This window comes from Brachycentrus maculatus, unplaced genomic scaffold, assembly GCF_059751285.1.
Source record: "Brachycentrus maculatus isolate JH-2025_06_01 unplaced genomic scaffold, ASM5975128v1 h1tg000007l, whole genome shotgun sequence".
NCBI lineage: Eukaryota > Metazoa > Arthropoda > Insecta > Trichoptera > Brachycentridae > Brachycentrus > Brachycentrus maculatus.
This window is the reverse complement of record NW_028280762.1, coordinates 856,276-870,397: the sequence shown is the minus strand read 5'-3', so window position 1 is coordinate 870,397 and position 14,122 is coordinate 856,276. Positions and strand designations below refer to the sequence as shown.

The 14,122-nt window shown below is 33.7% G+C and overlaps 1 protein-coding gene across 2 annotated transcripts; it reads right to left on the bottom strand.

The window, feature by feature from the left end:
• Positions 1 to 3,052: 3,052 nt before the first annotated feature.
• Positions 3,053 to 12,944, bottom strand: LOC148313603 (uncharacterized). Of its 2 annotated transcripts, none has more exons than XM_088260044.1 (5): positions 12,725 to 12,944; positions 7,156 to 7,237; positions 5,627 to 5,827; positions 5,160 to 5,313; positions 3,053 to 4,323 (listed from the first exon to the last, which is right to left on the bottom strand). In XM_088260044.1, exons 1-5 carry the CDS (start codon positions 12,760 to 12,762, stop codon positions 4,181 to 4,183), a joined length of 618 nt encoding a protein of 205 aa, XP_088116170.1. In that variant the 5' UTR covers positions 12,763 to 12,944; the 3' UTR covers positions 3,053 to 4,180. The 2 variants fall into 2 exon arrangements, with proteins under 2 accessions (XP_088116170.1, XP_088116176.1); XM_088260050.1 differs by having other exon boundaries at positions 12,734 to 12,944.
• Between the last annotated feature and the right edge of the window lie 1,178 nt (positions 12,945 to 14,122).

Genomic DNA, 14,122 nt, shown 5'->3' with positions numbered 1-14,122 from the left:
TGATAAGAAGAAAAAATCACGGAACAAATGTTTTGATTACAATGCATCAAAAATAAGAATATAAACTGTAGATTATCAAATATGTACCTAAATATTTATTATTATAGCCCGTCACAGAAATTTTTTTTTTTTTTTTGTTAAATGGCTATCTCAACAAGCAGAATTGCCAAATTTGGAGTGGAGAAAACCCAGAAACCTTTGTTGATAAGCCCTTACATCCATTAAAAGTCACTGTTTGGTGTGCTTTATGGGCAGGTGGAATCATTGGCCCATATTTTTTAAGACGATGCCGGCCAGAATGTTACGGTCAATGGAGAGCGCTACAGAACCATGATTACTGACTTCTTCGTACCTCAGTTGAATGGCATTGATGACACATTGGTATGGTTTAAACAAGATGGCGCAACATGTTACACAGCGGGTGCCACCGTCAATTTATTGGGGGAAATTTGTATTTGTGTATACCTCTATAAAAAAAAACAGCCCTATATAAAGAAGTAAAATAAAATAAATAAAACACTTTATATGGTTGAAACATTTATTATAGAATTGAATATTTATTGATTATGAGATAATATTTCCTTATTATGTACCTATTTTAACTTAATATCTATATAAAGATATACTGTTTTATTTTAATATAATATACATATACCAGCGGTGCTAGTTGAAGCTTGCCGGTTTTACTCATAGATGTCGCTAGAGATATGTATACATTTCTATGATTTGGCATCTTTGTCATATTTTTCTATGGACATTAACCTTCAAAAATACACAAGCTACATTCTGCCAAAATAGTAGTGTCATAGTTGTTTACCAAAGTAAATATGTCGAGTTTCGTTCCAAGTAAATCGCATTTGCGGCATTCGTTGCTTTTCTTATTTCATCAAAAGAAAAAAGCAGTTGAAGCTCATCGGTTGCTGGTAGAAGCTTATGGTGAACATGCTTCAGTGATTAGAACATGTGAGACATGGTTTCGTCAATTTAAAAGTGGAGATTTCGATTTAACAGACAATGAGCATCCTGGTGCAACGAAAAAGTTCGAAGACGAGGAATTGCAGGCGTTATTGGATGAAGACCCAACCCAATCGCAACAACAATTGGCCCAAACACTTAATGTGACCCGAGGAGCAATTTGCCAACGTTTAAAGCCATGGGAAAGATCCAAAAGTATGGAAAATGGGTACCACGCCAAATGAACGAGAGACAAATCGAAAATCGCACCGCCGCACGCACCGCCTTATACAGCTAAAGTGGTGAAGAACACTCTCAAAGCATTAAATCGGGAAATATTATCGCACCCGCCGTACTCTCCAGACCTTGCCCCGTTCGACTATCACCTTTTCGCATCGATGGGACACTCACTTGCAGAGCAGCGCTTCGCCAATTTTGAAAGAGTCGAAAAATGGCTCGTCGAATGGTTTGCCTCGAAAGAGAAAATTTTTTTGGAATGGTATCCATGATTTGCCTCAAAGATGGGCAAAATGTATAATTCCGATGGTCAATACTTTGAATAAAAAAAAATGAGATTCCCTTGAGAATTAAGCGTTTTCTTTATTGAAAAAACCGGCAAACTTCAACTAACACCCCTGGTATAGTAATTAGGACTTTATTATTACCCGTCTTCCAGAACTGCAACACTTGAATAGTAATACATTTCATATGAATGTTTAGAAAAACATACATGCAAGTTCATGCACTTCCTATTGCCGTATCCGTACACATTAAAATGACACAATAATTTCCATCGCCAACTTATTTCATCGCCGGACTTAGATCCGTTTGCTTTTTAGGTATGGATATAATCCATTAGACTTTACTATAAAAAATAAATGTTTGGTCACATTATGGCAAAAGTATTCTGAAGTCTTCAATAATTGGCAGCTTAAGCACAAAACTGTAAAGTTTTGGTGCAAAACAATAGATGAGCTACGTTTATAAATACATAATAATAAATCATCTTTATTTCTAACTTATTGCTGTAAGAAAAACAAATCATACTTATAAAGCAGTTTACGCATCTTATATATAAAATCAATCAAAGTTTGTCCGTTTGTTCGTATTTATGCGCTGCCATACCGGTCATACGGTTGCGATAAAACTTTGTCAGGTTATTGCTTGCACTTGTGCAAAAGGTTGCATACTATTATACATTAAGGGGATATTTGCTAACACAGAATCCATTACCGACCGACCACTGAAGAGGTCACACGTCTGTTCATGATTTTTTCAACCCTTTCCGGTCCCCCAATTTAAAAAAAAAAATCTAGGTAGACAGTTACATTCCAATTGTAAAAAAACTTTTGTCCTCTGCTCCACATACTGTTGTAATAGATACGAGTGAAAATGTAAGCTTGGAATTTAAATAAATAATACTAATGATGAAAAAAATGTTGAACAACATCCGACACGGAACCTAAGAGGAAAAAATCTATGTCTAATGAGATTCGACATTGGACCAGTAAGGGTTAAAGAATTTATATTGGGTACTGTTTTTGTTTTTTGGAGTATGTATATATATATGGAAATAATATTTTTTATGCTCCTTACCTTTCAATAACTCTTTTCTTTTCAAAAACATATAATTCGAAAAAAAAACTTATTTTTTCAATGCAAAAAATCAACTACGTAAAATATTACCTGGAATCAAAGAAAATAAAGTTGCGACGCAAAGAATACTGGGCCCCAACTTACAGCAGGTCTTATATATATATAAATATAAATAAAAACCAATATCTGTATGTTTGTTCATATTTTATGCGCTGTCTTGGTTCATTTTGCAACTTATACCTTGCACTTGCGCAAAGGTCATGGGCAAAGTTCAATTAGCTTAGGTGATTCGATTAGGTGGTGATAATAATTTTAATCAATCAAATATGAACAGCAAACATTGATTTTTTTACATCTACGATTACCCTGAAGCGCAGGATCAGCATGCCTTCATGTAATGCGGAAAGCGTGCTTCTCACAGCAACGCATATCCGGGTACACCTAGTATTAAGATTTATTATTCAGATGATTATTTTACACATCAAATTCAACTACACATCAATTTTCTTATATTTTTAACTTAAGACTATGAGATGATTCTATGTTAGAATCTAAGCAGATAAGTGCAGATCAATAAGCGTTACAACACAGAATGAACATCATAAGTACACATAAGAAAAAATTTAACTTATAATATAATCAAATACTGTTGATTAAAAAAGGTACATTTTTTACGTTGTATGAAATAAAATTACTTTTTGGTAACTTCATTGGTTGTACAGTAGTTTCAAAAAATATATATTGCAAGGTATTTTGAAAGTATTGATGATTGACCTTGCTTTGATTACATTGGCTCAGTCAATAAAATTATTAAAGTCTTTCCGTAATTACAAGTCATGAAACGCATCTCAACATGAAACTGAAAAATTTCATGTTTAGGTCGTCTTGCGCGATTATTGCTTTCCACTGCTGGTGCTATTCTCACACTATTTTAAAGTAACAGTTGTGTTTGAAAAGCGCCGTGGCGTAGTTGGGTAGACGCTCGACTGCGAAACTGGCGTCGCGTGTTCGATTCCCACCAATTGCAAAATAAACTCAAGAAAAATTTATTTTCAATTAGTCTGGGTGTTTATGATGCATTTTTATATTTACCTTCCCTTTTCTTGCTATCCTACCTGCAGACAAGCCTCTAGTAGCAGTTTTGCGAGTTATTCCATTAAAAAAAATATTGATAAACTATGAGTGTGATAAAATTTTATGAATAAATTTTAAACAACAATACATGCATCTAACAATAGATCTATTATACGCTACTTGGTATGGTGAATACTACACGGAAATTTTCACGTATATTAAATATCTTCAGAGATATGACAATTTATAATTTGTGCAATATATGTAAAAATAAAACCTAAAAAATGCCCGTCAACAGGGGGTTGATCTGACAAAATCACGTATGTGACATCCTGGTGCAGATAGCGAACAAAGATTGCTGATTTGTGATCACTATACCATACTTAAGATAACATGCCAGTATTGTACATTACAAATGTACATGAAAAAAAAAATTAAGTATATATATTTCGTTACTACACAGTGAGTAAACTGAGATCATTTTACATAGCTAGTTATGGAGTATGTTTTATGTTATCGAGAGACTGGATTTGGCAAACAAGTTGTGGGCTGGTAATTAGAAGATGGCATCTCCTTCGCGCCTGATTGCGGCCAGTTTGGCGCTCCGCGGGATAGTCACGCTGGTGCACTGCATGATGTTGTCGTGAATCATCTCCCTGCGGTAATCCACAACCACCGTAATGATGTAATATATGAAACCTAAAAAATTAATAATATTAACAACCGAGACAAATTACTTCACTTAACCTGTTAACCGGGCGGTCCGCTAACCAATTACGCAACTTGTAACGGGCGCGAATATTGATTCACTCCGCGTCTTAAATTCATGTCGAGACACGTATGGATGACTAATCCCTTTGTTGTTCGAAAAATATAAGTCCATTTATATAATACAATAAACATATATTTCAAGGACGTATTCATATGTCCTACCCGTACCCGATAGTGTGATAGTGTTTACGTTTGACATATTTATGCGTCCCGCCCGGTTAACGGGTTAACTTGGAAAAAATGGAAAGTCCAAAGAAATACATTGCTTACGATAAAGCAATTTGGCCGTACTACATATGGATAAAAAAATGGGCCTTTGCAGATCTGACCATACCAAGTGCAGGCACTAAAATAAGCCTTTGCAGATCTGACCGTACCAGGTGCAGGCACCAAAATAAGCCTTTGCAGATCTGTCCGGACCTGATACAGGCACGAGAATAGGGCCTTTATGGATCTGCCCGTACCTGGTACGAGAACCCCAGTGACCAATAGCTCAAACTGATTTAACTGTATTATTTTGTGAGCTATGTGTATTGACTGTAGTGGACTCTGTCGTCTAATGTCATTATTATTTCATGTTTTAATATCATATCTTTGAAATAGAAAAATGTCACTTTTTTCCAAATAAAATCTTGATTAAAACTCATCAGTCAAAGGGTTTTGCATTTTGGTATTGTATTTGTCATTGTCATTTGTCATTTTGGCATCTCGAAGATGAACCTTTCTTTAGATTCAAGTATTTATCACCCTTTAATAGTTCTTACCGATTATGATAGCGGTTACTGCCAGATACAAAAATCCGTCATTGACATTCTTCCCATAAAGCAGGTAAATGGACCTTGTCAGGAAGCAAATAGAGAAAGTGATGATTTCGAATGCCGTTGATATGATCCAAAGCTGGAGGATCACGGGACTTTGCTGAAAACATAGTAAAGAATTACTATCGTATAACACAAACGAGTCCCCCTTTGTATCAAATTTTATAAACTTAGTAAATAATACTCAAACTTTGTTTTCAACTACTGTTATTTTTGGTACTATTTTTTCAACTGGTTTTGACAAGCACTTTGTCAAGTTCAGAGATGGATACATAAAGTGCGTATCCATCCCTAAAACACACAAGGTACCCTAAACAAACCTGCGATGCTTGTTTCACAGTCAAGTGCCTACCCAGCTACCCACCAATAGCCATCACTGTAGTTAAATGGAAGTGTTGATAATTAATATTTACCCCTAAAATGGCCAAGAGGAGGATACCACCGAAGAAAATCGGCACAAATCCGGCCACCAGGAATGCGGTGTATTGGGCGGTGATGGGTTGAACAACCGGGAACTCGGTCAGCTCAAAGGTGAACTTGGGTTCCTTGCACTCCGGCGGCTCGGTATTGTTCAGGACAACTTTCCAATAAAATACGTCAATACACCCTACGATCTGAAAGCAGTAAACTTAATTGAAGAATGTTTTACAAATAGTGAGAGTGAAGTGTTTGAAAAATTGTGTACGGAAAAACCCTGGCATGATCGGCAGCAAAATAAAAAAAAAATACATAAAACTTGTGCGTAAGTAATACATAAAACTTGTCCGCACCCATCATGACATATCGCTCACTCCTTTTAAGAACATCATAAAATGAACGTCATAAATCAAAAATTGTCAATTTTCAGTTGTGCATGTTTTGGAATGCCCAGAAAATGTACTATATCCCAGCAAAAGAGGCATATTTTAAACTTAATATTCACCCGCTACAGGGCAGAAAGTGTTGTTTTTGCATTTTGAAGAAAAGATATTGTTTAATTATTTTTTTAAATAAACTAAATATTTTTCAAATGGCGAAATAACCTTCAGGTTTTACCTAAAAAGTTCTGTTGCACAGTAAAAAGTGGCTTGATATTTATTTTTAATACATTGTATTATATTTTTTAACGTTAAAAAAATTCTCCTGAAAAATAAAGTTTTTTGATTTATGACGTTCTTGAAAGGAGTGAGCGATATGGGATTGAATGCAGAGCGGACACCGCAGTAACAAAAAATGCGCTAATGAGTGTCAGAAATGAAGACTATAAGGAGCATATCTGGCAAAAGTCTTCTCCTTCCTGGCTACATCCCAGCTTATTGTACTTGTAGACTGCTGGGGTCAGCTTTCCTCAACCTCAGGTTATAGGTCTTTCTGTCCTGGACAACGTCACCTAGGCCATGCTTTCGAATCATGTTATCTTTCTGCATCACCCATTAATTCCTTGGTCTTCCTCTAGCAAGAGATATATCTGGCAAGAGTCTACCAGATGGAATAAGTAACACCAGGATAAGAGAAATATGTGAGATGGAAGATGTCGTTAGGTGGGGAAGGCAACGAAGGAGACAATGGTATGCGCATGTGAGGAGAATAGAACCATCCAGACTCCTCCACATTGCACTATACGGCTAATCCTAAGGTAGACGACTCCCGGGCAGACCACCAAAGATATGGATTGACAGCTAGGAATCGACATCTCAAGAGGCTATGGTATGCGCATGTGAGGAGAGTTGGCTCAGACTACCATCTAATGAATACCATCCAGAATATTATAATGAATACTATCCAGGCTTTTACTCCTTTCATCGCACTGCACGGCTAACCCCAAGGTAAACGAATCCCGGGCAGATCACCAAAGTGATACATCGTAGAGGGCTAATCCCTCTTAAAAAAACAGACCACAAGGCCTACTATATACCAAGAACAAAAAATGTATTTATTTATACTCTTCAAAACTAATACTTACAATTTGAAAAAGGGCAATGAAGACGGTTTTATTTCTCAAACTCGGCTTGATGTACAGTGTGTCCTTTATTTGACACATCACCCTGTAAATAAATGTAAAAATCATTACAAATGGACAGTTGTAATCTTCAATAAAAGTATGTTGAAATGCTGTATCTACAAATCGTGGGTGTAACGGCAAAAATAGTTTACTCGAAAACATGCAATGTTGATTCAATGATGCAGTATTATAAAGTTTTCAACGTTCTATAACCTGGCAAAATATACTAAGTAGTTTGAAATGTCATATTAATGTGGTTTTAAATGTAAATAAATAATAATTTCAAATGTAAAAACTTTAAGTTTAATAAAAGCGGGTATTTAATTCATATGTAAATAAATATAACTGATTTTTTCACTCTAATATTTATTCAATATCACCCTGGACTGGTACCTGAAGCGGAGGGCTGATCACCTTTCCTTCATGTGTTAACGATCAAGATAACACTGCGTTTATATTCAGTGCTCTATGCACCATTGGGGTGTGGATAAGGGTTTGAAGAAGAAGAAGAATTTTATTCAGGCTAAAAACTTCAAATAACAGTGATTATTCAAACGGGGATTTTAGAGTTAACGTTTTTTGCCAGTATACCCACGTTATATTTTTAGAGATTATAGCTATTTCGTAAACTAACTAACTTATTTATTGATTTGGAGTTTAATTTGTATTACTGCATATAGTAAAACCAAGATATAACGGACCTCTATTTAACGAGCTTCAGATATAACAGACAAAAAATCCAGTCAAATTATTGACTATTCGTCAGATAATGAAGTTTAACTATACTATACGCATTTTCATAATTTTACTGAGTGGATTATAAAAAAAAACAGCAAACTTCAGGTGCAAACAAAATTATATTCCTTTTTCAAAGCAGGATAATCGAAAGCAAGTGCGTTAATATCAAACGGCAATGTCATTTCACGACGAGTGTCCGAAGACAATAAATAGAATTTTGCTTGTGTTTTGTATTGTTATTTATATCTAAATACAGTCCTTATTTATATATATATTTTTTAATTATTTATTTTGAACCAATTTTTATTTTCGGCTTTAGCAGAACCGCCTCACCCCAATAAGTCCGTTATATCGAAGTTTTACTGTAATTATATTTTACATATTAAAATCAAAACACTGAGTCAACTAAGTTAAGTATTTTTTTTTTTTAAACATGAAAATAAAAAGAGTATTGTTTCCCCTTTTTAGGGTATTATCAAACTACTGACAGCTGTTCAATAATGCCCTTACAAGGCGAAACAACTATCACAATTTAAAAAAACTTATATTTGTTTTTTTATAAATTATACAATTTTTCAAATCCTCATCCGCACCCGATGGTGCATAGGGCACTGCATCATATAAATTCATCATTTGTTCAAACCCTTATCCGCACCCCAATGGTGCATAGAGCACTGCTTTATATAAACGCGGTGTTATCTTGAACGTTAAAATATGGAGGAAAGGTGATTAGCCCTCCGCTTCAGGTACGAGTCCAGGATAATTTTGAATAAATATTGGAGTGAAAAAATCAATTATATTTAAAAACAAATTAGTAGACTCGAATCAGTATTTTGATTTTAATATTTAAAATATAACTAACTAACTAACTAACCATCACGCCGCTTCACCGCAGGAGTAGACAGAGGAAATAGAATGCCACACTACTCTATATTTGCAAACATTCTCCGCCTCTCTTATGTTATCTGATAAAATATTTGTTGAACGAAGTACCCTGGTCTGCCAACTGACCTGCAGGGGATATCACCTTGCTTTGGTGTAAATACCTACAAAGATCACTTTGCAGCAATCCAATGCAGTGCCCTATATACCAGCTGGCGGAAAAGGGAGTTAGAAGAATTTGACTGCAAACACACCAATTATTAGTTGTTTGATGGAGTTTTCTATTATTTAACCTTTCCGGGAGTATAGACATAAATGGACGTCGGTTCGAATTTTTCTCAAAGAAGTATTGACGTTATTGAAGGTTGAAGTCCATCTGTCAGTTGGTATGATGTAACTTGTATAGCAATGACATCTGTGGATATTTGTTTGTAATTTTAAATAAAATAAAACCTACAGATGGTGAGTGTCATTTTTATTTTTATTATTTTTACATAATTTCTATCTTCATAATATACAGATTTCATTACAAAAATATTCTATTTATTGTTTCGGCATTAACTTTGTGGTAAGACATGTTACAATGATTAAAGAAAACACTTCGTTTTTTACCACTTGAGTTTTATTATAGACTACATGTTTCAGAAGTTAAACTTCCATCATTCAGGTCTGTACAATAACTAAAATATAAAATATAAAATTGTTCTATAAATAAGGAGAGGGGAAAGTAAGGGGAAGGGGTTAGTCAAGGGACGGAATTTGAAAAACAAAGGAAAAATGGAAAGCAATGGTGAAGAATTTCAAAAATATTCATGTAAAAAGAACCCACTCCCCAGAGAAAGTCGGACATCAATTATTGTACTCCCGAAAATGTTAACCCTAAATCACGGGATTTAACCGGCCTTGACGGGACCAACTTGACCGACCCAGGGCCGGATAGTGAAAAAGCCGGTTAGAGAGGGAAGTGAAAAACACATTTAAAAAAAACACTTTCGCAAGGAAGAAAAAAACAGTTTTTCCAAACACAAAGAAAACAAAACCATTCTTCTGTAGCTCGCACATTAAAAATAAAATTTTCGCAAACTGTAAAATATATGTACAAGAAAAAGTCACACATCACTGCAAATTATTTTTTCCAAGTTGCTAATTGTCTGCGTGTATTTTGGATGTGAGGCATTCGTAGAAGAGAACGGTTAACCCATTCGCATATCACTCACTCCTTTCAAGAACGTCATAAATCAAAAAACTTAATTTTTCAGGAGAACGTTTTTAAAGTTTAAAAATATAATACAATGAATTAAAATTAATTTCAAGCCACTTACTGAACGTTTTACTGTGCACCAGATGTTTTTAGGTAAAACCTGAAGGTTTTTTCTCCATTTAAAAAATATTTAGTATATTTAAAAAAATAATTAAACATTACCTTTTCTTCAAAATGCAAAAACAACCTTTTTTGCCCTGTAGGGGATAAATACTAAGTTAATAATACGCCTCTTTTGCTGGGATATAGTACATTTTCTGGGCATTCCGAAAACATGCCCAACTCAAAATTCACGATTTTTGATTTGTGACGTTCTTGAAAGGAGTGAGCGATATCAGTTTTTTTTTTTTTTTAATATGTATAGAAATACATTAATTGAATGTTTTCATTCAGTAAAAAAGGCATTTATAACATTTTTAGTGTGTCCAAATACTTCACAAATCACAAATCTGGATTATTATAGGTGTTATTTTTCATATTATTTTTTTTAATGTTACTCGTGACTTTTTTTACTAATTTGTAGATATCACACAAAATATGTTAACCCTAGATAACTAAACATTCGTCCAGGCGACGACGCCCTTCTCCGAAAAAGACAAGTGCCCTTACATCTTTGCACGCCGCACCCGCCAGGCTTTGTTTACGAAATAGTGATTTATTATTTAACGTCTCTCATTCCTAATAAACGATACCAAGTTATTTATACGAGTCAAGTCTATAGACGATTGTTCCATGTTGCAAAACGATCTCGATAATCTAGTGTCTTATTGTAATCTTAATCAGCTTTTTCTAAATGTCAATAAATGTTTTAGCATTACGTTCACAAGAAAAAAAAAAAAATTATGTTTGATTATGAAATTAACAATAGTCGGCTGACCAGGAAAACTGAATTAAGAGACCTTGGCGTCATAATGGACGAGAAACTTTTGTTTTCTTCACATATTGAAGCCTGCGTTAATAAGGCCTACAGAAACCTAGGTTTTATTTTTCGAACCACTAAACCATTTAAAAATACATCATCTCTTGTAACTTTATATAACGCTTATGTTCGTAGTCACCTAGAATTCGCCTCAGTCGTTTGGAACCCTCAGTACGCTATATATATAGCTCAACTTGATCGTATTCAAAATAAATTTCTAAAAATGTTGGATGGTAAGCTTCATTTAAGATTCAACTCTTACGAAGAATCTTTAGCCTTCCATAAATTATCTTCACTTAGTAAACGTAGGAATATATCAGATTTATGTTTTTTGTATAAAGTTATAAATAATATGACTGAGAGCCCCTATCTTCTTGCGCAGATACCTTTTCACTGTCCAATAAGAATCAATAGGCATAGTCATACCTTTTATAATCCAGCACCAACAAAGAACTATTCGAAAAATTCCTTTATTTATCGAAGTTGTGGGAAATTTAATGAATGTTGTACACACCTTGATATGTTCTACTCCAATCTTTCAAAATTTAAAGCTAAGTTGTTCGAAATCTTATAAACCTAAAAAAGTAATTCTATTCCCTGTCCTTTCCTTTTCTTCTTTTCCTATCACTGCCATCTCCTTTTCTCTTTATCCCATCCTTGTCTCATGTCTCTTCCTTTATATAGACCTCTCTTATGTATAGTTGTGAAGAACTATAATTGGTACTCATGATTTTATTTTTTGTATTCTGTATGTATCATATATTGTAACTGTTGTTCTTCCTTCCAGTTAAATAAAATAAAATAAAAATAAAATACTTATGTGTCTTATAACCAGTTACTATTTTTAATCAATACCTACATTTGATAATTTTCACGATTTTAATTGCGTAGTCCACCTGACGAATGTTTAGTTACTATGTATTTATAAATATAGTGTAGTTATCTAGAGTTAATAATATGGACATAAGCCGTGGTTTAAGCCGCGGCTTAAATGCGAATGTAAAATATTCTTAGCCGCCACGATATGGCGGCCGGTATGCCGGTGGGTTAAGAGAGCGTCTACTGTACCTTAATACAGGACTATTGTAAAATGTACAATGATAAGAAAAATTCACATTGTACCACAAGCATTTGCTAAAGAAAATTTTAAAAAGTATTTTATTTATTATTTCAGCATTCACTTTGTGAGACATGATAAAATTGCAAATTAAAATACTTGTTTTTTACCACTTGAGTAAAAAAGTGGTAAAAAAAACATTTTTTTTTTCATTTACAATTTAGAAAATAAGTGCAACATATTTTTGAAGAACTTTTTAAAAATAAAAACACAAAATATCGGTAAAAAAAATTAAGTTACTAGTTGCTACATTCTTTCCATCTGTTGCCTCGGCGCTCCCTAAAAATTAAATGTCCGCCGTAAATTTTACGAATATCCCGTAATCTAAGAATAAAATAGGGTTTAAACCATTTGTTTAACTTTTACTTTAATGTTTATAGTCATATATGTATGTAATGTATCATTGTTTTTTTTGTAAGAGCCAAAATCACTCGCAAACATTCTACTATATCTAGACATATGGATGTATAAAAATCGATTTTACATCCGTTCTTTCTATCGGCGTATAACAGGAACAACAGTTTCAATCGCATTTTCCTCCAAATAACGTTCCCCTTTCTACATATAATACAACATGCCGATAAGTGTCAATAAGCAAGCATAAAATACAAACCATTTCAACCTCTGAATAGTCGTTCTGTTGTGAACCATTTTCGAAGAATCAAAATTCGACGAACCGAAACGCCAAAATCGTAAATAACGACGTAGGCTTATTTGAACACAAATTACTAAACACTGGAAATGTACATATATTTCCCAACAGTAAACAAATAATTACACAAACACCTCCCGTGAAAATTGATCTGAATCCCAGACTGCCATAGACACAGATCAGCATAAACCATAGACCACAGACTCTAAATATTATAGGTACCTACTCCAAATATTGCTTCTTCAAAGATCCGTGGCTAAAAAAGATGTTATTTGTGGCCAGCGATAAAATATGAAACGCGTCAGGCAGTGAATAATATAATACACATTTCTTTCATTTATATTTTTTCTAGATCAACTGTTAGTTAATTCATTATTTGTATGATTCCATTACAAAATCAAAAATACCTTTTTTTGCCAGTAAGTTACAAAATAGGAATATGAATGTTACAAAGCAGAAATTTTATTGAATTTCATTCTCAATTTTAAAAAAAAGCTAGGCCACTGCTGACATTCATAGAAAGGGTATTTAGTGATGGTCTCTCATATCAGCCGCATTTCTCAGCTCCCAGTTACATTTTTATTTATTTTTACGTATACTTCATTCGGCCCTTCAGACACCATATTTTTTTATCTACTCGATAAACGATAACTATTGTTTATTTCATTAGCAGTTCTCTAATCGTCTGTCCTTTACTCTATTTCAGCGTAGTATTGTCTACTGTTATTTTTTTTAAGTCACGTTTTAACTAGATTTTATGGTTTTTAGTTCTCCGCCCTTTCTGTACCAAATTTTATGCCACAAACTACGAAATTATGAAAAAAGTTTTTTATTTATCATTATTTTTCCTTCTAGAACATCCAATATTTGAGAAAATCAGCCGGGATGGGTAATATATACTGCGAATAACCCAGTATCATATACAGTAAACCCCTCTATATCGTTGAGGTAGGTACCGCGTTGTCAAAGGTAACGTTATAGGGGTTTATGTTTTTAAACTGTTTTTAAATTTGAAATGGCTCATTTCAGTCTTTTCCGCTTATTAAATGTAAAAATGCAATTTCAACAATTAACCCCTTATAACATTCCCTCCCAATATGATAATGCAGTACCTATCTCAACGTTATAGGGGGTTTGCTATTAAGTTAAGGTGTTATTAATACAAAGTAAATTATTACAGTTATTTTCATTAGTTATTTTTAATTAATAAATTCACAATAAATAAACAAATAAATTATTCATATACTGATATCATAAAAAGTGAACGTTAATAAATAATATCACAAGTTGTCATAAAATAAATTACTTTAAAAATATTGTGGGTGACGATTAACATAAAATGTAAGTACATGGGACCTT